The 21,629-nt window shown below is 52.5% G+C and overlaps 2 protein-coding genes across 12 annotated transcripts in view; one reads left to right on the plus strand and one right to left on the minus strand.

The window, feature by feature from the left end:
- Positions 1 to 8,677, plus strand: part of PPFIBP2 (PPFIA binding protein 2) — a 111,070-nt gene extending 102,393 nt beyond the window's left edge. For 5 of the 7 annotated variants that reach the window (XM_081152938.1, XM_081152939.1, XM_081152943.1 and 2 more), the window contains 8 exons: positions 159 to 270; positions 499 to 587; positions 1,120 to 1,242; positions 2,437 to 2,562; positions 3,198 to 3,386; positions 4,641 to 4,811; positions 7,017 to 7,082; positions 8,223 to 8,677. In XM_081152938.1, the coding sequence (XP_081009064.1) occupies positions 159 to 270; positions 499 to 587; positions 1,120 to 1,242; positions 2,437 to 2,562; positions 3,198 to 3,386; positions 4,641 to 4,811; positions 7,017 to 7,082; positions 8,223 to 8,294 (948 nt within the window). In that variant the 3' untranslated portion in view covers positions 8,295 to 8,677. Of the gene's footprint in view, positions 1 to 158; positions 271 to 498; positions 588 to 1,119; positions 1,243 to 2,436; positions 2,563 to 3,197; positions 3,387 to 4,640; positions 5,377 to 7,016; positions 7,083 to 8,222 lie in introns of those variants that run through there. The other 2 variants (XM_081152940.1, XM_081152944.1) reach the window with 2 other exon arrangements.
- Positions 8,678 to 8,985: 308 nt separating this feature from the next.
- CYB5R2 (cytochrome b5 reductase 2) lies at positions 8,986 to 20,290 on the minus strand. 5 transcript variants are annotated; one of them, XM_081152965.1, is made up of 9 exons: positions 20,155 to 20,290; positions 19,004 to 19,153; positions 18,697 to 18,769; positions 16,251 to 16,357; positions 15,861 to 15,990; positions 15,184 to 15,267; positions 14,396 to 14,481; positions 13,021 to 13,120; positions 8,986 to 12,177 (listed from the first exon to the last, which is right to left on the minus strand). In XM_081152965.1, exons 1-9 carry the CDS (start codon positions 20,173 to 20,175, stop codon positions 12,005 to 12,007), a joined length of 924 nt encoding a protein of 307 aa, XP_081009091.1. In that variant the 5' UTR covers positions 20,176 to 20,290; the 3' UTR covers positions 8,986 to 12,004. The 5 variants fall into 5 exon arrangements, 4 of the variants coding, with proteins under 4 accessions (XP_081009091.1, XP_081009092.1, XP_081009093.1 ...); XM_081152966.1 differs by lacking the exon at positions 20,155 to 20,290 and adding an exon at positions 20,056 to 20,141 and having other exon boundaries at positions 19,004 to 19,274; XM_081152967.1 differs by lacking the exon at positions 20,155 to 20,290 and adding an exon at positions 20,056 to 20,121.
- Between the last annotated feature and the right edge of the window lie 1,339 nt (positions 20,291 to 21,629).

Consider the following 21,629-nt stretch of genomic DNA (forward strand, 5'->3'; position numbering starts at 1 on the left):
AGAGGAGGCCAAGACTTTCTCTGTTGTTGCAGATTGATCCCTTGACACTGCAGGGTTCCACTGCCATCCAGGTGGAACATCTCCATCCAGACATAGTATCCTCTAAGGGCCAAACTGCCTGCCGAAATTTAACATCTGTCTTCATCTTTCAATTTCAGGAGCTAGGAATTAAGCACCCTCTTCACAGGAAGAAGCTGGTTTTAGCAGTAAAATCCATCAATGCCAAGCAGGAGGAGAAGTCTGCCCTTCTAGACCACATCTGGGTGACACGTAAGGACAGGCATATGTGTATTATGTTTCTGGCAGCTCTAGGAGGAGACAGTTTCCCTGTGAATGTGCACCTCAAAGACGCTGTCTCCCTGGGGAAGGGGATGGATTACTAAACCTATGGGGGATACAGCTGGAACTCCAAAGTGGTCATTTGCTGCCCTCTTCTTTGGCATCCGCATGTCCCATTCTTGGGAATCCTAACACGCCTGTTTCTTCACGTTTCCATAGGTTGGCTGGATGACATTGGCTTACCCCAGTACAAAGACCAATTTCATGAGTCCCGAGTTGATGGGCGCATGCTGCAATACCTGACTGTGGTGAGGGTTTTTCCTTTCAGTATTTCAGTCGTCCCTGTGAGCACCCAGGTGTCCCTATGTAGCTATTTTTTAAAAAATATATGTTTTTGTTGATTTCAGAGAGATGAACGGAGAGGGAGAGAGAGAGAAACATCAATGATGAGAGAGTCATTGATCGGCTGCCTCCTGCACGCCCCCTATTGGGGATCAAGTCTGCAGTGGCCATGTTCCCTGACTAGAATCGAACCGAGACCTCCTGGTTCATAGGTCGACCCTCAACCACTGAGCTCTGCAGGCCAGACTATGGTGGCTATTTTAAACTTGATTCCGCCACCTCCCTCACATTCTTAAAGTTTTAACATCATGCTGTTTGTCATGTAAGAGTTTCCAGGTAGCCAAGTACGAACCACGGTGCTGAGAAAAGCTGTTGGTGTGCCCATGTGCACCTGCTGAGATGTGGTTGGCTTGTCTATGTTTGGTCTGGGAAGGAACCTCAGGGGTCTTCTGTCACTTTGGAAACTCTGGTTCATCAACCCAAACTTTCCTCTTCCAGAATGATCTACTCTTCTTAAAAGTGACCAGCCAACTACATCATCTCAGCATCAAATGTGCCATCCATGTGCTGCACGTCAACAAGTTCAACCCCCACTGCCTGCACCGGCGGCCAGCCGATGAGGTGAGTACCTGTCTAGACAGCCCTGAGGCAGGACACCTGTAAGATTGGGTGCAAGGAAACGAGAGTAACAGTATCACGAAACGGCTGCATTTCGGACCACAGTCCTGGGGATCTTTCCTTCGCTACTGCTTTGTGGTGCCCTGGACACCCACGCCTGTACGCTGTGTCCCACACGAGCCCCTAGGCCTCCAAGTTCTCACCTTCCCCTGTGGAGACACACTGTGGGCTAGAGGGCGGTCACAGCAAGTCTTTCAAAGCTGTCATAATAATTAAAGGAGATGAGGAAATGGTGCGGAGAGGGAGGGGAAAGACAAGCAGGAAAGATGGGTGTCAAAGGAGGCAGAGGAGAGGGGATGAGGGGCCCATAAGGAACCAGGCATTTGGAATGGGTCTGCCTATTGGTAGATAGGAAATTAACTCACCCTCAGGCCCAGGTGCACAGGGAATCCTTGAGCAGGTTTTGCTAGAGAAGAAATCGTGTAGGCAAACACAGGGACCCAAATACTACAGAGGTCCCTGGTAATGTTCCAGGAACCTCAGAGTTCCTGGTGGGCCCTGAAGCTAAAGGGTTGTGACTACACCCCGTCTCCCGTGTTCCTAGGAACTAAGTCTAACTCTGCTGTAAGATGAGCCCCGCTTCCTGAGGGACTAAAGGCTCCTACCTCTTCCTTCCATCACCCAATTTTTCGTATTCAACAATATGTTTTCATGTCTCCTGTACATCAGGCACAGGCTGGGTATCTTGAAGACCCATTGCCACTTGAGGGCATGTAGGCACAAGTATTTTAATATGTGCTCTCCTAAAATATTTGGCCAGACCAGGGAGATTTTTTGTCTATAAAACACTCAGCTCATAATTGACAGTCCTCTTAAAGTTGTGTTGAGTCACCAAATGAATGACTGTGTGCCTTTTGGGACTATTGGTTCCAAAATTAACCAGAGAATTAGGGAGTAACAGGATTCTGGAATCAGATATCTCAGTGTAGAAAATACTGCAAGATTCCATGAGAGCTCTATTTCTCAGAAACTGGAAATGCTCTCAGGCAGCTGCTCTTGCTGCCTGAGTCACCTAGGCATGGGACTTGCCTTCTGGCGAGGCATCTGGGTGCAGGCTTATTCCTAGGCGCTGCTCCACAGAGCACCGTGGTGCGGTCTGTTAGACCTAATCTCTTCATTTTTCCTCTCCCCTCACAGAGTAATCTTTCTCCTTCAGAAGTTGTGCAGTGGTCCAACCACAGAGTGATGGAGTGGTTGCGATCCGTGGACCTGGCGGAGTATGCACCCAACCTTCGCGGGAGTGGCGTCCATGGAGGTCTCATTGTGAGTGGCTCTTTAGACGAGCCCACCTGCCTCAGTGAAAACTGGACTATTCAGAAACTGCTTTCTTAAGAGCTAGACATAAATCCTAGTAAAAATTATTGATATTACCTCTGAAATCCTTGTACAAGTTGAAGTCTCAAAGTGTTTTGATAATTTGTGGTTGAGAATTAATATACCCCATAGAAACAAGACGGCCTCTGAAGGACTCCCCTGGCCGCAGACCAGAGGATTCCAGGGAAAGGGGCTGAGTGAGAATCAGCCCTCAGTTCCGTCTCCTCCTAGAGGAACATGGGGGTTGGGGAAGCGATTATCATCACTCAGATCTGTCAAGTGGCGAAGCCAGCGGGGGAAGGAGGAAGGGGTGGCTTGGATATCATCCAGAGTGGGTCCCAGGAGGGAGGATGACCTTACCTGAGAGGTCACAGTTCCCTGCTGGTCTGTGAAAATGAGATGCTCAGTCTACAACTGTGCTGGCGTCTGCTCAAAGCCAGGCCTGTGCCAGGCCTGTGCCAGGGAGAGAGGGGAGTGGGGTACAGGTCAAGTGGGCAAACTTCAGCCCGTCCTGGGGGCACTCCCAGGTCATCGCCTGGGGCCATCATCGTCACCACTGGGTGGTTTCTCTGGTTTCTTCTTAGATCCTGGAGCCACGCTTCACTGGGGACACCCTGGCTATGCTTCTCAATATCCCACCACAGAAGACACTCCTCAGACGCCACCTAACAACCAAATTCAGTGCTCTGATTGGTCCTGAGGCTGAACAGGAAAAGCGAGAGAAAATGGCCTCACCAGCCTACACACCGCTGACCACCACAGCCAAAGTGCGGGTGAGTGGCTGACCCTGCGGAGCGCACAGAGGCCTCCCTCCGGCCCTCATGTCGTACAGCAGCTGCCCCAATCCTGCCCCAGCCAGTGGTGCCCCCTAGACGGGGAGGCTCTCTCAGCTTCTGCTTCCGTCCCATTGTCTGTTGGCCTTTGTCAGGGCAGTCCCCTGCCACTCTGGAGTCCGAGGAACAGAGTTCAGGTTTCTTTACAGACATCACGTGCAGGCAGCAGTTATTCTCGGGAGGCCAGGAGCTCGTGCTCTACCCCCAGGCTGCCGAGGCTCACTTTCCCGGGTCTGGGCTCCCTGCAGTCAAGCCCAGCTCTGTGCCACAGTGCTGTGGGGCATCTTGGTCAAAGTGTTCCTGCCAACACAGGGAGTGTTCCCCTTGGCAGCTGGCCCAGCTGCCCTGTGGAGTGGCCAGCACATAGTTACCCAGAGGCCCTGAGGTTGTCCAAGTACCAGCACCACTCACGGGGGCCTCTGAATGCCACCAAGCCCATTTGACCTGCCTGAGCCACATCGTCCTCAGGCCATGTCCTTCCCAGACCTCCTTCCTCAGGGTGGCAGGACAGGAAGCGTGTCTGGGGAGACAAGCAGAAACACTGCTGGGTGTAGCTGGAGAAGGGAGGGAGGGCTGCCTAGGGCTGTCCCACATGGCTTCACAAGGGCAAGCGGAAGGGAGAGCTCCCCTTGTGGTAGCAGCTGTGGTGAGGCAGGTCCTCTAGGTATCCCAGTCCCGTGTCCTCCCCTCAGGCACCTCCCCTGGAAACACCAAAGTCACTCCTGGGACAGCAGGGCATGAGGCTCAGAAACAGAGTCTGGGAGGAGCAGCTCTCCATGTTCAAGATCATTTACCTGTTGGTCTTTTCCCAGCATAGAAATTGCTTACAGGAGCTCTGTTTTGTTGAGTTTTTCTTTCTTTTTTTAAATGTTTTTATTGATTTTTAGAGAGACGAACGGAGAAGGATAGAGAGATAGAAACATCAATGAGAACATCGATCGGCTGCCTCCTGCACGTCCCCTACTGGGGATTGAGCCCACAACCTGGGCATGTGCCCTGGCAGGGAATTGAACCATAACTGCCAAGTTCATAGGTTGACGCTCAACCACTGAGCCGTGCCAGCCTGGCGAGAATTTTTCTAGAAGCAGTTTGCATTACTTCTTTTGTCAGAGGCCTGCCGTGTAATGTATTGTGAGTCATACCTGCACACCAGCTTGATGATCTTCTTATAATCTTGCATTTGTTGTGTTTTAGCCAAGGAAACTGGGATTTTCACATTTCGGAAACATAAGAAAAAAGAAGTTTGATGAATCGACGGACTACATCTGCCCAATGGAACCCGGTGACAGTGTCGGTGACAGGGTTTACAGTGGTTACCGGGGCCTCAGCCCACTCGACGCCCCCGAAGTGGATGGGCTGGACCAGGTGGGACAGATTAGCTGATGCCCCTGTCACCTGTCCTCTGTGTGCACCCTGAGAACACTGTAACACCGTTTGTGTCACCACATAACTGCATCTCACCCCCGCACACGTGCATGACTCGCAGAGAACAATCCAGCAGCTGTGTTCCCCTGCGCCAGTCTCTCTCCTACCCTGAGGGTGGCCAGGGTGTGGAGTTGCACCTTTGCTAAGGGGTCAGACTTTTGGAATGGTTGCCAAAGGTGGACTGAGGAGTGTCTTTGCTAACAGATGCTTGTATGTTTCTAGTAGTAATTCTAAATGTCCATCTTCAGCATCAGTGGGAATATACAACCTTGGACACAGGACTAGAGGCCACGGACAATCTCCAGAGGCTCAGCTTTCAGGCTCCTCCGCTGGGCTTCAGTTGAGGGGCAATCTCAAGTGCCTTACGCCGGTGGCCAGAGTCTTGGCTGAGATCAAAGGGACAGCAGCAGGGTCTTCTGCCACAGTGACAATGTAACTGTGTTGTGCCTTACTACCGAGGTGGTCTCTTCTTTCTGGTAATAAAAACAATATTTATGTAGAAAGAAGACAGTACAGCATATCTTTAATCTCGGCGGGGAAGAGAGCTGTGCACATCTGGAGCCAAGTCCTGGTCCCTGCACAGCTTGAGAGCAGCGGCACTGAGCCAGGTCCTTGTCGTGTGCACACTCAGGATCTGCTGAGTGTCCTGGCCAGGGGGGTTGGGCAAGGAAGGACCCCCATGCCATATCCTCAGAGGAAGCCTGTGGCCCTGTGGCTTCAGGCTCCACCTCCCTCGTCTCATGCACTTGCTGAGTATAGGCCACATCTGTCCTGCAGACCCCAAAGTTGGTTTCCTTTTCAGTGGCTGAGCCACCTAGTGAAGGGGGTGGTGGGAGACAAGAAGGTTGTCTTGCTGGAAGGACTGTCCTTTTATGTACTGTGCCAGCTTCTCCGTTATTGGCCCAGCTGGGCCTGTAACCCCTGTGGGGGTTGGTCCTTGTTAGCAGCACTTCAACAGACCTGCCGTGATTTAGAAGGTGACTAACTGATAATGGGTCTTCTAGATGGGCTTTGTCTGGCCAAGGACTGTGTGAGGGACACGCCTTGCTAGTCTGCGTGCCATGAGATTTCAGCTTGCCCAAGGGCAGCTTTTGGCTCTGCTGGCTCCCCCAGGGCCTCATCTGTAGAAGCCTAACAGGCTGGTGGTGACTCTCTGGTGGCCTGAGGCCTCATGACCCCATTGAGGGCACTCTGATTCTGTCCCAGATGGAGCTGATGCTCAGATTTGCTGCTTAAACTACCTGTGACCTCAGGCCATGGCCTCTGGTCTCCCCTGACTTCTGGCCAGTGAAAGATGGACAAGCTCACCGACTGGCACCGCTGGTGTTTGATGCCAGTATCTGGGACCACTGCGTGGCAGGTGCTCCTCAAGGCTGGTCCCGGGCACTGCAGCTGTAGAGCCACAGTCAGGGCATGCTCTGTCCCTTATTTATCATATCCTGGGGAGGGTATTTCTGCATGCGCCTGTTTTCAAACTGCATGGAATTATGGCACTAATTTTCTGTGTCATAATTCCATGGCCTTTTAAGCAAGGCCTCTACCCCTTTGTGGGCCCTCATCTTCCCACCTATAAAATGAGGGGTCATATGTGATGCCCTCAGAGGATGCTTCCAAATTTACGGTGTCCAAACAGGTTAAAGGGAGAGGGAGTGGGCCAGCATTGTCTGAGGAGGAGGGTAGGGAAGGGATGTCCTAGTTGAGGAAGCTCCATCCGCAGCTCCCTGAGGATGCTCACCTGTGCCTATACCGGGCATCAGTGCCCAGGGTCCTGTTGGTGCCAGAAATTGTCAGTGTATTCAGCATCCTGAAGGCCTTCGGCTGCTGTGGAGATAGAGCATTGAACATATACGAAAGGGCTGTTTCTGACAGGCCCTGCCTGTGTCCTGCCCTGGTATGCCCTTACAGCTGGTGCCGGGGTGCAGACCCAGGGGAGCATGTGCATGGCGGTGTGGGACACTGGAGGCTCTGCTTTTCCCCAGGGACAGAGGCGGCATGTGCTCTGCCCACCTGTCACTCTCAGGTCCCAGCCCAGTCCTGTCTGCACCCCCAGGGGAGCATGCCTGAGAAGGATGGGACTTGCATGCCATCTCTGTGAGTCTCGAGTGGAGTCCACGTGTGCTGACCGGGCTGCTGCCCATTTTACAGATGGCCCCTTCGGAAGGCACTGTGACGCAGATAGGGCTCCTCTCCCAAGACATTCACCGCCTCACGGTAGGACCCTGACCCTCTCTCCATAGTAGGACAGGTGCTGGGAGGCCCCATGAGTTTGGTGAGGTGGTGTACAAGGCCTGGGACAGCTCTGTCCCCACTCCAGAGCTCATGTTATCAGCACCTCTGCTGGGGTAGGACAAAGGATGGTGCTGAACCAGCTGTGAATGGGGAGGGTTATGGACCTCGAGCAAAAACCAGCTAAAGCATCCGCTTCCCAGGCTCAGAGCTGCTCAGCTGAGGAAACCGAGATGCTCAGCAGCTCTGGGTCACCTGCCTAGTCAGCCCAATGCCCAGCCTCACCTCTGGCCTGGTGGACACTATTCTACCCTTTTTGCCCATGAGACGCACATATTTCCCATCATGCCTCTGACATCACAAATATCAAGTCAAGTGAGCACGTCCCGGCGTGCCCACTGAGGACCCTACCATGGAAGGCAGCATGGTGTCCGGGAGAGGAGCAGCCCTGGAGTGAGGCCAGCCTGGTTCAAGATCCTGCCCTGGGACCTTGGGCAAGTCATTCTCTCTCTGAGCCCTGGCTTAGTTATCTGTGAAGCAGGGCTAGACACATCCTCCCTGCAAGGCTTTCAGGCAGACTAGAGCTGGCAGGAAAAAGCCAGCCACAGGGAAGGTTAGCATTTTTGAGGCCCATACATTCTAGGGCCCATTAGTTTCCATACTGCCATATCACTGAGCCCACTGGCTGTGGCATCTGTCCTGTTGAGGCCACCACCACTGTCTTAGCTTGCCTAGATCTATAGAGACACATTAAAGACGACTATATCCAAGGGCATGGCAGGGCAAGAGGGCATCTCTGAATCCAAGCAGGGTCATTTTTATTCACTTTTTTCCCCCTTCACTCACACACCTAAATGAATCCACCCAGCTCTCTGCCCTTCTCAACTCTAATAGGTTTCTGATGGCCTTGAAATAGCAACTTTACCTCTAAGGTATGAGCAATTTATTATCTTGATAGTGCTGTCTATTCCGGCCCAATACTCAGGGTCCCTGGGGCACCATGAACTTACAGGGTGCTAGTGTCAGATGGGACCACATCCAGTGCCCACTGCTTCCCACGTAGCTGTTGTAGGGTGGCCTTCACCCAAACCCTGCTCAACTGCGCCTTTGGCTGTGTCCTTTCAGACCATGCTGAGCCAGGACCAGATGCTGAACGACTCTCACCTGGCTGCTCCCAGCTCTGAGGACTGGAGATGACTTCTTCATGGCGGAGAGCCGAGAGAGGAACGTGGGGCCCGAGGCTTTCAGTGGGGAGCTGGCACACAGCCACTGCAGAGCCCAGGCTGAGGCAGGCAGGGCGACTCGGATGTGGGTGCTTACAGGAGGGATGTAGGGCTGTGGACAGATGTCAAGGAGGTGGCCTGGCCCCAGCACCCGTTTTCAACTGTGCTGTGCTCTTCGCCACAGCTTTCATACCTTTTGTACCTTTATATGTGACTGCAGACCACTTTTGTGTGGAGGCAGTGAGGTCAGCGCAGCCGCAATGGTTTGTGCTGTTCCTGGTGATAGCTGGGAGGCCCTTACACCAAAGAGGCAGGGCTGTGTGCTTAAAAGCTCTGCTGGAAGCAAAGTTCTGGAAAAATGTTCTGAATGTTCTGTAGTGACTGAGCTGGGTGAGATGATAACAGGAGTCCCCTCCCTGGGCTGCTTCCAGACAGAAGCACGTGTTCTCACTCATGGGAATCTGGTCCCGGTGAGGGGTTTGGGGGTGAGAACAGGAAAGGAGCAATGAGACTCCCTCCCCAGCCCTGGCTGCCCTCAGTCTACTCTCATCGCAAAGCAAGCATGTCTCTGGTTCTCGCTGCTGCTGGGCCTCCCAGCATGGAGCAGAAACGGCTCGCGCTCTCTCTCTCTCTCTTTCTCTCTCTCTCTCTCTCTCTCTCTCACACACACACACACACACACTCTCTCTCTCACACACACACACTCCCTCCTTTCCCTAGCTGACACAGCACACACACAGCCTCCAGCCTTTCCCTCATCAGCCTCAGATGCAATTGTCTGATCAAACAGCTCCCCCAAGTGGAAGGCCCTTGGGAATCCCAACATTTCCACAGCAACTCTCCGTCTTCCAGGGAAGCGTATAAACCTCAGGTGTCTTCTACCTCAGGAGAGACACCGCGTGCCCCTGCCATCCAGTTCCCTCCCAGCCAGCCTTCCCCCTTGGTGACCGGTCCCCTCGTTCTGTTCTCCCCGCTGTGGTGGCTGTCTCAGGCCTCATGTCCCATCTGATTTCCACAGTTGGTCTCCTACTTGGTCCCCCACCTTACCAGTTGGTCCCCTCCAGACTTTATCCCATCCCGAGTGACCTCCCCAGAGCACTGTTTTAGTCCTGTTACCTTTCTGGCTAAGGGCTCCTCCGATCCAGAATTGCCACAGGTTAGAGTTCAAAAACCTTCCTCAGCACCCAAGGCCCTTTGGAATCTTCAGCCCTCCCGAGCCTGTACCCAAGCCTGCGCTACTCTCTCCCCCTCACTGTGGGGTATATTTTTCTCCAGGTCCCCATCACAAGGCCAAATCCTGCCCGTTGAGACCCAGAAGACACAGCCTCCTTCAGGAAGCCTTCCCTGGTGTTTCAGTTGGAGTTCCGTGGCCCTTGAGCCCGGGCACTTCCTGGCTCACCTTGAAGCATAGTGTCATCTTACTCTCTTGCCATACCCACCCTCAACACAAACTCACCGAGCACCCGCTATGGGTAGGCTCCGCGCAGATAGTAAGACCCGATCCTGGTCCTCACAGGGCTCAGGAGACCCATGCTGCTAAGTTCCCCATCCACTCACTCATTCACATGTGCAGGTTAAGGACCTTCCGTGCTGGAGTGAGGAGGGTAGGAGCACAGGCATGAGCGCCAAGGTGGTACCTAAGGAAGCTGATGGTCTAGGGAGGGAATAGCGATCTGTCTCAATCAAGGGAGTGTGCTGATGCTCCAGTAGACCTCTCCACAGCCCCAACAGCAAATGGTCATTTTTAATGGAAGACTGGGGGCTGGGACCAAAAAGGCTCCAAGGAAGAGGTGACACTTGAATTTGGAAGATGAAACAGGTTCCCCAACCATGCCAAGGGGAAAGGCACGCCAGAGAGATGGACTGGAAACGTCTCAGCATATCCTAGGAAGTCGGTTACGAGAGCAGTGTTTCTCGACCTCACTTAGTTGCCGTTTGGGGCTGGATAATTTAGTGTTGTGGGGGCTGGCTGTGTGCTGTAGGATGTTTAGCAGCACCCTTGGCCTCTCCCTCTAGGTACCAATACCACCTCTTCTCTCATGACGGCCAAAAATGTCTCCAGACCTGGCCAAGTTCCTGGGGAAAGATCCCCCTAGTAGAGAACTGCTGAGCCAGAGAAGGGGTCAGAGTGGGAGGCCCAGCGAAGGAGAAACCTGGTGAATCAGCTGGAGCCAGATCAGGAAGAACCTTGTAAGCTGGCCCCTGGAATTTATCTCAGAGACCCAGGGCGGCCAGGTGGGGACTAGTGAAAGCAGTAAGAGGTTAAAGCAGGAGACAAGCATGGTTAAGAAAAATATCCAAGGGCAGGATCTTCCCATCATGCAGTGCTCAGCAGAGTATCTTTCTCTGAGGAAGGGATTCACTGAGGAGGTGTTGAATGTGTGGAGAGATGGAAGCTGGCTGCCTCCCAGCACCCAGCCCCCACCAGTCCTCTGGGTGGCCGCCCTGTATGGGGCCACCCTGTGGGCACTACACAGCTGCACTTGAGAGTTGTCCAGAGCTGTGTGCCTCTCTCCTGTAGCCCACTGCTCTCTCCCCTCCCTTACCCACATATATGTTGAAGAAATCCTGCGACACCGAGGTTTAGCAACACGACTACAATGCCAATTTTTTTGAAAAGGAAAGGAAGGAGTGACTTGGAATTAAACAGAGCCAGGTTTGAAGCCCAGCTCTGCCACCTATGGGCTAAATGACCTGGGGACAATAACTGTCTCTGAGGCTCAGTTTCCTCTTCATCTTTAACTTGAAGAACAAAATCCCCACAGAATCTGTCTTGTTATAAGAATTATACAAAATCCAGTGCAGAAGGGGTTCTACCCACTCACAGGTAACATAGAGCAGAAGCATGTCATCCTGGCCACAAGCAGCAGATGGCAAGAGTGGTCCCTCATGGCCTCTGGGTTTAGTAATAGGAAGGATTTCAGGAATAGCTTCCGGAATCTAATTCTGTTTGCAAGGTCAGAAGCTTCTATCTATAACCACCCCTACCCCGCCACACCAGAATGGGGCCTGGCATTCAGAGGACACTAGCAAAAATGCACCCCTTAGCTCCATGTGTTGTGCAAAGTGCAGGGAACCTAGGACTCCTGGAGCCCACCTGCCTTGTGGATTCACCTATTGCCCTGAGGTGTGTTCCTAACACCATTCCTCTTTCCAGGGTCTCCCTCAGGAGAAGGATGAGTACGCATGGAGGGTGCCTGGGCCTCTAACAGTTCTGACCTTAAAAACAAAACACTATTTGAGGGGCCTGGGGGGTCAAGAGAGATTATTGGGAGCTGACGTGACCCCACTTGGATTCTTCTGAAATTCTGCCCCCGCACTTTTGCCAGTTCTGACCTCCCATGGACACACACAAACCAATTCACATGGAGGATAGGCCAAGGCCTCTAAGTGCCTAGCAGGCCCCCACAGAGCCACACCTCATGGGCCATCTGCTTTGTACTGAAGTTTATTTCACTAAACCAAGGGGAAAGATACTAAAATGGAGTCCCTTCCAGCCTCCCCAAGCAAGGAGACTCCAGAAGCCACTTAGTCTTCAGCCCCTTAAACCCGCCTTAGGCCCACCCAATAGGGGAGCACCAGCGTGCACAAGGGTACACTGAGGCACTCTGAACATGGTGACACTGGACTCACTTTGAAGCACACGTGAAGGACTAGGGAAGTTTGCTGAGAGCAAGGGAGGTGTTAGTAGGTGAAAATCATGTCCTTGGTGTAACCCAGTTTCTCCAGGTTAGGGTGAGCGGCAGTCTGGACCAGGGGTGGCGGGCCACACACCAGGATGAACGTGGACTTCCCAGGAGCAGGGAGGTGCTCCTTGATCATGTCAGTGGTGATGAAGCCTGAGCTGTAGTTCCAGCCTGAGATTAAGTAGAAAAAAAGCTGCGGAGGTGCCAGGCCGAGTCCCTGACCCCAGGGAGGCGAGGCTGCGCTCCAAGGTTTGTACTGTTCTCTGCAGAGAGCTGAAAAGTAGAGGATATGGGGCACCCTGGCAGCCCCCTTCAGCATTTACCCTAGATCCCAAGCTCTGAGGCTCTTGACTGGAGTCTGCCTGCTGCAAGCACTGGTGAAGATGGAGAACAGTGAGGTGGGACGTGCCAGGTATGGTGTGAACCAAAGCCAGCTGGAGCTGCGAGTGGGCAGTGTGTTGTGGGGTTTGCGGACCAGCTTGGTTGGGTAGCTCCCTCTGCTGACAGTGAGCTGTATGACGAGGCAGACACAGCTCCGTGCAGCGTGGGAGACGCAGCGTGGGAGACGCAGCCTGAAGGGTGTGGTGGCCTTGTGAGGTGTGCACAGTGGTGGCTGGGTACTGTCTGAGGCTCAGCATGTGAGGACTGCTGTCCAGGTGAGGTGCGGGGTGAAGGGGTCAATGGCCATATTACAGGCAGTGTATGTGATAGCTCGGTGGGATGCTGTGTGGAGTGCAGTGTGGGGGTGAGTACTCAGGGTGGCCGAGTGCTTCAGTGCCCCTCCTGATAGTGCAGTGTGGGGAGTGCTGCTGAGATATCAGACACCTGCCCTTCACAAGCAGGTCATCCCAAATCCCCTCTCCTTCAAATCCCTGAATTTCCAATGGGAGATAAAGCCCAAGTCCTCAACCCCTAAGCCCAGTCCTAACAAACTAACATACAAACCCAGGGACTAGTCCCTGAGGTGGGTCAAGAGTTGGAGCTGACCCACGGTGGGGACATTGGGGTTCGTACCAGCAGGAGGCCTGTCCAGGGTGTACCACAGATTGAATTGCTCTGGGTGAGCTCTGGCAGCTTCTTCAAGCTCCTTTCTCATCAAGATATCCTCCTCTGTCTAGAAAAGCAGCAGCATGAGCAACCCCCCAGGGACTTCCTGCTTTTTCCCCAGACCAAGCACAGGGGGCTGCATACTCCTGCCCAAGCTGCCACCAGTCTAGCTGGAGCGCTCCCCGCAGACTCCTGGGGCAAATGAGAGTTCTGCTGCTGTTCCTACAGAGCGAACCCGCTTCCGTGCGTGGAGGAGGTGGGTGACTGCCCTCCAGCTGGAAGGCCATGGCTCCACAAGAGTGGGGTGGCTTCCTCAGAGGTCCCGGCCCACCTCTGACATCCACACTGAGCACCAGGCACAGCAAACCCAGCTGAAATGAGCTTAGTGTGGGCCCAAGATCTCCTGCAGGAAATGGAAGGGGCTAAGGCAGTAATATGTAACATAATATGTAACAGCATTGGAGACCTAAAGGAGAGAAAAACAAACGCTGGAGCCTCATTTGGGGAAAGGGAGCCAAAGCCTAAAGAAACTTGCCACAGGCTCGAAGATACTGCACAGAAGGCCTGGATCTTAAAACCCTTTATAGTTCTTGTCCTAATAATTACACTTCTGGGATTCTGTTTTAAAAAATAGTCTGAAAGTGATCAAGTCTAGGGACAATTATTCATCACTATCATTTACGATTGAAAACCACCCGAATGTCGATTTAGTAAATTATGGTGCAACCTGATAGAGACTGTGACGAAAATATTTATAAAGAGTTTTAATGAGAAGAAAATGGTTGTATGGTAATGTTGACTAAAAAAACAAAGCTATATATAGGGTGTCCCCCAAAATATATACATACTTTAACAGCTGATAGCTCAATTTTGAAAATGAAATGTATTTTAATAAACACTGCCTTTATAATTATTCAAAGTGTGTGTATACATTTTTTGGGGACACCCTGTATATATAATTGTAAATATATAGCATGTAGGGAAAAAAGACAAAAAGAAGCCAAATATTTATATGCTTCTGTATTTTCCAAAATTTGCATTGAGGGCCATTATGATTTTATACTCAGTTAAACACAGAACTATGTACTCAGGAAGGAAGAAAAGCATAGTGCTTAGGGTTGGTTGGGGAGACAGAAGAGTAAAAAACAAAACAAAAAAACAATGAAATAAACAGGCCTGGACTCAGCTTCTCCCTGCCAGCAGCCCTAGTTGAGCCCACCAGCCCATCCACTGCCGCAGGCACCCAAGCAGCAAGACCCCAGTGGGAGGAGAGAATGCAGAGCCCTGCTCAGCAAACATTCCATCCCTCCTTTGAGCTCAGGGCTGACTAGGGAGAACTGACCTGGTTGGCAAAGATGAGGGATATACTGGTCTTGTCATGGGGGTTCTTGATGATGTGGCGAATGAGCTGCAGCATGGGCGTGATCCCTGGAAGAGTTTGTGGGCAGGCCAGCTTTCCCTGGTCTGGATGCAGCAGCTTGACCCCAGTTCTACTTTTCTCACTTCTGCCCCGAAAACTCACAGTGGGGAACCACACTTCATTCTGGGTTTTCCCTTCTAATGCAACAATAAATCTAAAGCCCTTTCTCATTCTCATATAACAAGGTTGGTTTTGGTTTGGGAACTGGGTTTCATGCCCAGGACCCTCACTAATTATCTGACTAGGTGATTCAAATACCTGTCTGATCTCTTCAGGGTCCTCATTTGTAAAACAGAATTGATGAGTAAATATGATAGTTTTAAAAGTACCTGTTATGGTACATGGGGAGTTTAGGTCTCCTTACATGTTTGTTCTCTTCTTTCAGGCATTCATTTTCAAAAGATGGGGAGTAGGGCTTGAACTGGAGCCAGGAGTCCTTGGGGGACCATGTGTGGGTCTGCCCAGGTCCCCAGCCTCTTCCCTGTTCCCAGCTTCACTTTAAGCCTCTCCAGGGTTCCTGGGCAGCCACCGTTTTGGTGAAGGGAGCAGGGCGCACAGGGTCAGTGTCAAGGCCTATCATTGACCCTACATTGCTGTCTGAAACAGCAAGGGAAGGGCTCTCTCACATCTCCCCTTCTAGGATCAAATGACCCCAAGGTTAGAAAGAGCTCAGGGCTCACCTATGGACGAAGCACCCAGAAGCCTCTTACCTGTGCCCCCAGCAATCATTCCCAGTTGACCGGCCCATTTTTCTTCAGGCTTACTTGTTTTGTTTGCTTTGACTGAAAACTCCCCTGAAAACACAAAGGATACTGCTGACTTCTGGAGTTCCTGCCTGAGAGCTGGCAAAAGAGCAGACTTTCCTTGGGACTTCCAGGGGCAAGTCCACCTGGAGAAGTGGCTGCACCATTTTAAGCCAGAGGAGCCAGGGTGACCTTGTTGGCCAGCTTGGTGCCCCAGTGCACAAAGTGGGGATAGAGCCTGGGCCTCCACAGGGAATCACTGGATCTTTTCTTCTGAGGAAGAAGGGAGGTTACACTGGAATGGCTAGGGAGCCTCACAGAGCACTCACACCCTCAGCAGTGAGGGAGTGATGAATATGTGAGTAAATAAGTGAGTGTGGACTCCACCCATCCATTTTTCAGCATTAGTAGGTTACCTTTATGTATCAGGTGTTGTGCTAAAGATGCAGTGATGAGGAAACACCAATCATTCCCCTGCGTTAATGGCACTTACAATCTTGTGAAATGAGGTGTGAATGAATGTGTGATGACTTTAAGGACAAGTCCAAGTGACTCAAATCTGAGGAGTTTTCTAGAACAATGGAACCACTGCCACTGCAGGAATCTGCTTCCTCCCAGTGGGAGGCCTAGTGTGAACCCAATACCTGGTCCATGATAGAACAGGCGCCCAGTTGGCCCTCGAAAAAGAACGGTTTCCCCAATTTTCAAGTTCTCCAAGTACTGGCTCATCTTCCCTCCTTCTGGATAATTAGGGTGTACATTTTTGAAGTAGATCTGAAAAATAAGGCAGCATGGTTTTCATAGCCTCAGACCTGAGGCCACAAACGCGTATAACTCAAAAGTGCATTTGCTGCTGGAAACCATGCAGAGAAAATCCTTTGTACTCACAGTTGCTCTTAGCAACCCCTGACATTTCACCAGATCAACAGCGCCACTGTTAAATGACACTGTCCAGGGCACGTGTCCCTTCTCCACCCCGCCACCCTCAATAGGCTTATGAGAGTGAGGCAGCTGGACACGGAGGCCTCACTTACCTTTATAATTAAGTCCACAAAGCCTTGATCATCATCACTGGACACAGGTGTGTAGGCCCTGACCACCAGATCATCATCAATGTTGGCCAAGAGATGAACATAGTTACCTGCAAAAAGGCACTGAATGTCAAGTCAGCCTGGCCAGCCTAAACAGGACTCAGCACTCCCCGAAAGGACGGAGCTTCCAGGACATGAGTACATAGTGTGGCAGAACGCATGGAAGGAGGGCCAAGCAGGGAAGGAGCCCAAATCCAGGTATCTTAATCCTACGCCTGTCCTTGTCACTCCATGTGCAACCTTGGGGAAGTCGCTTCATCTCTCTGGGTGAACAGGGATATACACCTGCCCTGCCTCACCCACAGGGTAGCTGTCAGCGTCACTTACAGGAAACCTACTGCTAGTGCAGGTTAACTGTGTCAGAGTACTTTGTGGAACAGGAATTGCTCACTGTTGGAGGCTATTAAATATTACAGAAAGGAGTGTTTCCCTTTTAAAGCAAAATATCTTGCCTTCACAAAGTCATTTCTTCCTAAACTGGATTCATCACTGGGGCCAGTGAATGAATCACAGCCCCTATCCCCCCATCTGCAACCTGCTGCCTGACATAGAGAACGGTATGCAGAGCCCCAGGATTTACATACCTACAAACCAGGAGTTCTAGAAAGAGCATTGTGTCTTTCTGGATGATGACTCTGCTGAGGGGCAGCAGTGAAGTTTTGAACCATGTAATTCTGCCCCTCCAGGGTAGAACTGAATGGCCCAGCTGTGGCCAGAGACCTATGGATCATAGATAGCTACATCCCATTGCTACATGATGGGCTGGGTTGTTCATATTTCTGCTGGATCTAACATGGGAGACCTTCAGTGACTAAGGCAATTAGTGGTGAGGGCAGAAGCTGCAATAAAGAGATGCTAAGAGACAGGGCAAGAGGAAGTTCTGTGTCAGAGTATCTGAGGGAGGAGAAATTGTACACACAGGAAAGATGAAATGGGTATGTAGACAGAGGTGGAAACCCGGAGAGAGACAGAGAGAGAGAGGAGGAGGGGGAGGAGGAAGAGGAAAAGGAGGGAAGGGACGCTGAAGGGGCCAGTCTTTCCAGTAGCTTCAGGAACATAAGCCATAGTCTTTGAGGAGGCCTGAGGCACAAACACTTTGGGTTAAGAAAGGACAGGCTCAAAGACTCTGATGATGGCCTGGCTGGGAACCAGGGATATTCAGGAATAAAAGCCTAAGGCAACTTCTGAGAACTATTCTGAAACTGGAAGCCTTAGAAAGGCTCTTTCAGATGCAGCAAACCTGGGCCTGGCCTGGCAACATCCCTAGAGAAAATGGGGCAGCCCATGCTGATGCTATAACCAGTCTCATTTCAGCTGAGCTGGGAAGCATCAGCAATCTCTGCGTGCTCACAGCAGACTCTCCCAGAAGCCTCTAAATCACCTTGTCCCACTAACTACACTGCCTGCACCACAGATGAGGAGAGAGTGTCATGACAGATTCTAAAACATTCTATTTCTCAAAGTCTTTCATCCTCTTAGCCTTCTTGCCAACAGGACTGGCCCACAGGCCAGACAGAGGGCTAGACAGCAGGCCAACACTGAGCTCTCACGGATGAGGAAGAGGCAGGAAGCAGCAAGGAGGTGGAGGGGCCAGGTCGGCTGCCTAATGGGTCATTTCAATGCTTGGTGGAGGTCAGGGTTTTGTCCCATGTACACAGGACAAGCAGGCCATGGGTGAAGATCTCCACCAGGCAGGCAAGCAGCACTAGCAGTTTGCACAAAGTTCTGGTTCCTAGGCTGTGGACTTAGCAGAGGTTTTCGCGCTAAGACTGGCTCGGCTATCTAGTGGTGGTACAGACTAAAATCGGGATGACTCAGAACTCCGGGAATGCTAAGACTTGGTATTTACAATGGGTCCCTCCTTGTATGGGTCTGTGGTCCCTGCTGAGAATCCATGTGGTGGAAGGAGGGGCACCAACTCCTTCCTGCCTCTCACACAACCTGGGCTTTTCTCCTGACTGTAGGGGAACATCAGTTCCTTTCATCCTTTCCATGAGCACAGACTTTGCAGTTTCTGAAGTTTGACATCCATCAATCACTTCATCTTCACAACAAAGGGGCTGGCAGGCCTGAGAAATCCCATTTCATAGTCTAATGCTCAGAAGGGTTTAGGGACGTGTCTAAGGTTGCCTGGCAAGGAGCCTGCAATAAGATCTTAGAGCTTCTAACTCTAGACTCACTCCTTTTCAATGCTCATTGAGAGATCACTTCTGTGTCAGCCCAAATCTAACAGTGAGAAAGGGAATGGATTATCCCTAAGCCCATCCCCAACCACTCTGAGCTCGTATGTTTCAGGAAAGGTAGCAGGGCAACTTCGACACCCCAGCTGAGTTTGTAAGTTTCTGAGTTTCATCACCCAGTTCTGGTAATAAAACCAAACACCACTCACCTACAGGAAGCCCTAAAACATGTTCTGGTGAGGGCAGTCCAAAGCGGAACCTCCTGGTGTTGTGGCTGATTTGCTAATAAACCAGAAAACAAAGGCAGGCTCTGTCAGCTTTCTAGAAGCCTTCCTGGATAGCTCAGATGCTTGGGAAAGGAGCTGAATTTGGCGCTTTCCAGTGTGGGCATACACACAATGGCAGTGGGGAGCAAAGTGGAGGCCTGTCCCACCACCCTGCCTTCCCAGACCAGCACCTTCCCCACCACTTTTGCCCTCCTCTCTTTTACCTGCTGACAGTGGGCTAACCCATTACCTCTTTCTCAATCAAGGGCAGTGGATACTTGGCTTCAGGGTTCTGTAAGGTGATGGCAAGTTGTTTCCTCCTTGACTTCATGTTTTTCCTCAGGGCCAAGATAAGTATCGTGAGCCCCATGATGGTGAGGGCAACGATCAGGGGCTGGTTCTAGCGAGACACAATGTGAGTAGGGTACCTCAGGTCCTGCCTGTCTTGGGCAGTAGTTGTCAGGCACAGAGGCACTTTCTCCACATCCAAGGCACAAAAGCTGCGCTGTGCCTGAAAGAAACTGGGTAGAGAAAAAGGTACTAAAAGAAAGCAGGCTGAGTCTATGGGGGAACCCAGGAGGGATGGGGTCAGTTGCAGGTCAGACAAAGCAGGATGTTTCAGGCTTCCCGAATGAACCATGCCAAGCAGCTGGCCTGGGAGTGCTAAATGCCACCAGGCCCTTCCTGCCCATCTGCCTCCATCCTGGCTACAGCCAAGGGTGCAAGCCCTGGGAGCCCCCTCCTTGAGGTGGAGTGGTTGATGGCATTGCTTCTAACACACAATTTGGAATGAAGGTTCCAGCCCCAAAGACAGAGCCAGAGACGGAGACTGGGTGTAGCATCCTCCAGAGGTGATCACGGCTGAGAGCCAGGCAGGTGAGGGCTCACCGCCCCCACGGATACCCGGAACCCAGTTTAGGCCAGGGGGTGGGCTGAGTGCTTTTGACTTGAGGGTGCTCGTTACCTTAGCGCCTCGGGACACACCAACACCCTCCACGGCAGGAGGAGGAGCCGGGGCGCTCACCTGTCCGTGGCCAGGCCAGGCTCCGCTTCTACCCCCAGCTCCACCCCGCGCCCCGCAAAGCCCGCCTGCTCCTTTCCAGACCCCGCGGTCCCCCACCCGACTCGGGAAAGGCCCGCCTGCCCCCCCTCACGCCCCGCGCCCCGAGGCCAACCCCGCGCGCACCGCGCCCTCGCCGCCCCGCCGGGGTCCAGCCCGGTGCCCCTCCCCCGCCCGCCCCCCTCCGCTCCGGCCCAGTCTCGCCCGCGGCTGCCGGCCGCCGCCCAGCCCTCTCCCCGTACCCCTTCCGGCTCCGGGGGCCCCGTCGGGCTCTCCCAGGCTCCCGCCCGCCTCCGGTCTGCGGCCTCTTCCCGCCGGGCCGCCCTGCCCTGGGAGCCCACCCGGAATGAGTCGCCGAACATGCTGAAGCGGGGCCGGCTGGAGGGCGGGTGTGCGGCCCCACGGCGGGCCCGGCGACTCGAGCGGCCCACCCGCAGCTCCGCCTACGGCCGGCGGCGCTGGCTCACAGGCGGGCCCGACGCGCGGGGAGGGGCGGGGCCGAGCGCGCGCCGCGAGCGGCCGGCGCCCCGAGGCGCCTCCAACCCCCGCCCGGAGCCCGAGCGGGGGGCCGGCGTTGGGAGGGTCTCTCTCGCGAGACTCCGGGAGGCTCCTGCCCTGCGCCGGGACCGCGGGGAAGCCAGGGGCGTCCACGGCTGGGGGCCGCCCAGAGCTGGGGGCTTCCTCCTCACGAGCGAGACTGCGCTTGTTTGTTACGTGGCCGTCTGCATCCGGACCCTCTCCCTGCGCGGTCTGCGCTGCCCCGGGGGCGCGCCCCGTCCCCAGCTGCTTCACCTGCGGCGGGCTGGAGGGCGCTGGGCGTCTGCGCGGGAGGGAGGGGGAGGGAGGGGTGCTGGCAAGGGAAGGGGGAGTTTAGGCCAATTTAAGGGCATCCATCTCTATCATCTCTCTCTCTCTCTCTCTGTCTCTCTCATCTATCATCTATCTATCTATCATCTATCTATCTATCTATCTATCTATCATCTATCATCACCTATCATCCATCCATCTATCTATCATCTATCTATCTATCATCTATCTATCTATCTATCATCTATCTATCATCTATCATCACCTATCATCCATCCATCTATCTATCATCTATCTATCTATCTATCTATCTATCTATCATCTATCTATCTATCATCTATCTATCTATCTATCATCATCTATCATCTATCATCACCTATCATCCATCCATCTATCTATCATCTATCATCTATCTATCTATCATCTATCTATCTATCATCTATCTATCTATCTATCTATCTATCTATCTATCTATCTATCTATCTATCATCATCTGTCATCTATCAATCATCTATCTCTATATGTACCTACCTAACTACCTAACTACCTACCTACCTATCATGTCTATCATCCTCTGAGCCTGGTCCCAGGCTACGTGCTTGCAGGGGTGCGGTGGGGTTGTGATTGAGTTAAAAATTAGACATTCACCCAGAGTGCTCATCCATTCATTTATTACTGAGAGAGAGGGATGGCAGGTATCCAGCACTAGACCAGTGGGAGGCAGAATGGCAGGCATGACGGGTATGGGGCTTCTTCAAAGTGTATTTGAGAATCTTGCAGGCCCTCCTCCCCCGTAAGTTCTCCCACTGCCAGTGGCAAAGGTAAATTCCTGCCTCCTGGGCCTGAACAAGACAGAAGCCAAGCAATAGATTCCCATCCCGTTAACCTACCCCCCCCCCCAAACATACCACCACAGGCCCGTGTATAATGGCCACCTTCCCTAACATCTGCAGGTGCCAGGATGTTATTGTCAAATATCTTAATTTCTTGGCAATATAATCAGTATAAA

This window comes from Miniopterus schreibersii (genome assembly GCF_964146895.1).
Source record: "Miniopterus schreibersii genome assembly, chromosome: 12".
NCBI classification, from domain to species: Eukaryota; Metazoa; Chordata; class Mammalia; order Chiroptera; family Miniopteridae; genus Miniopterus; species Miniopterus schreibersii.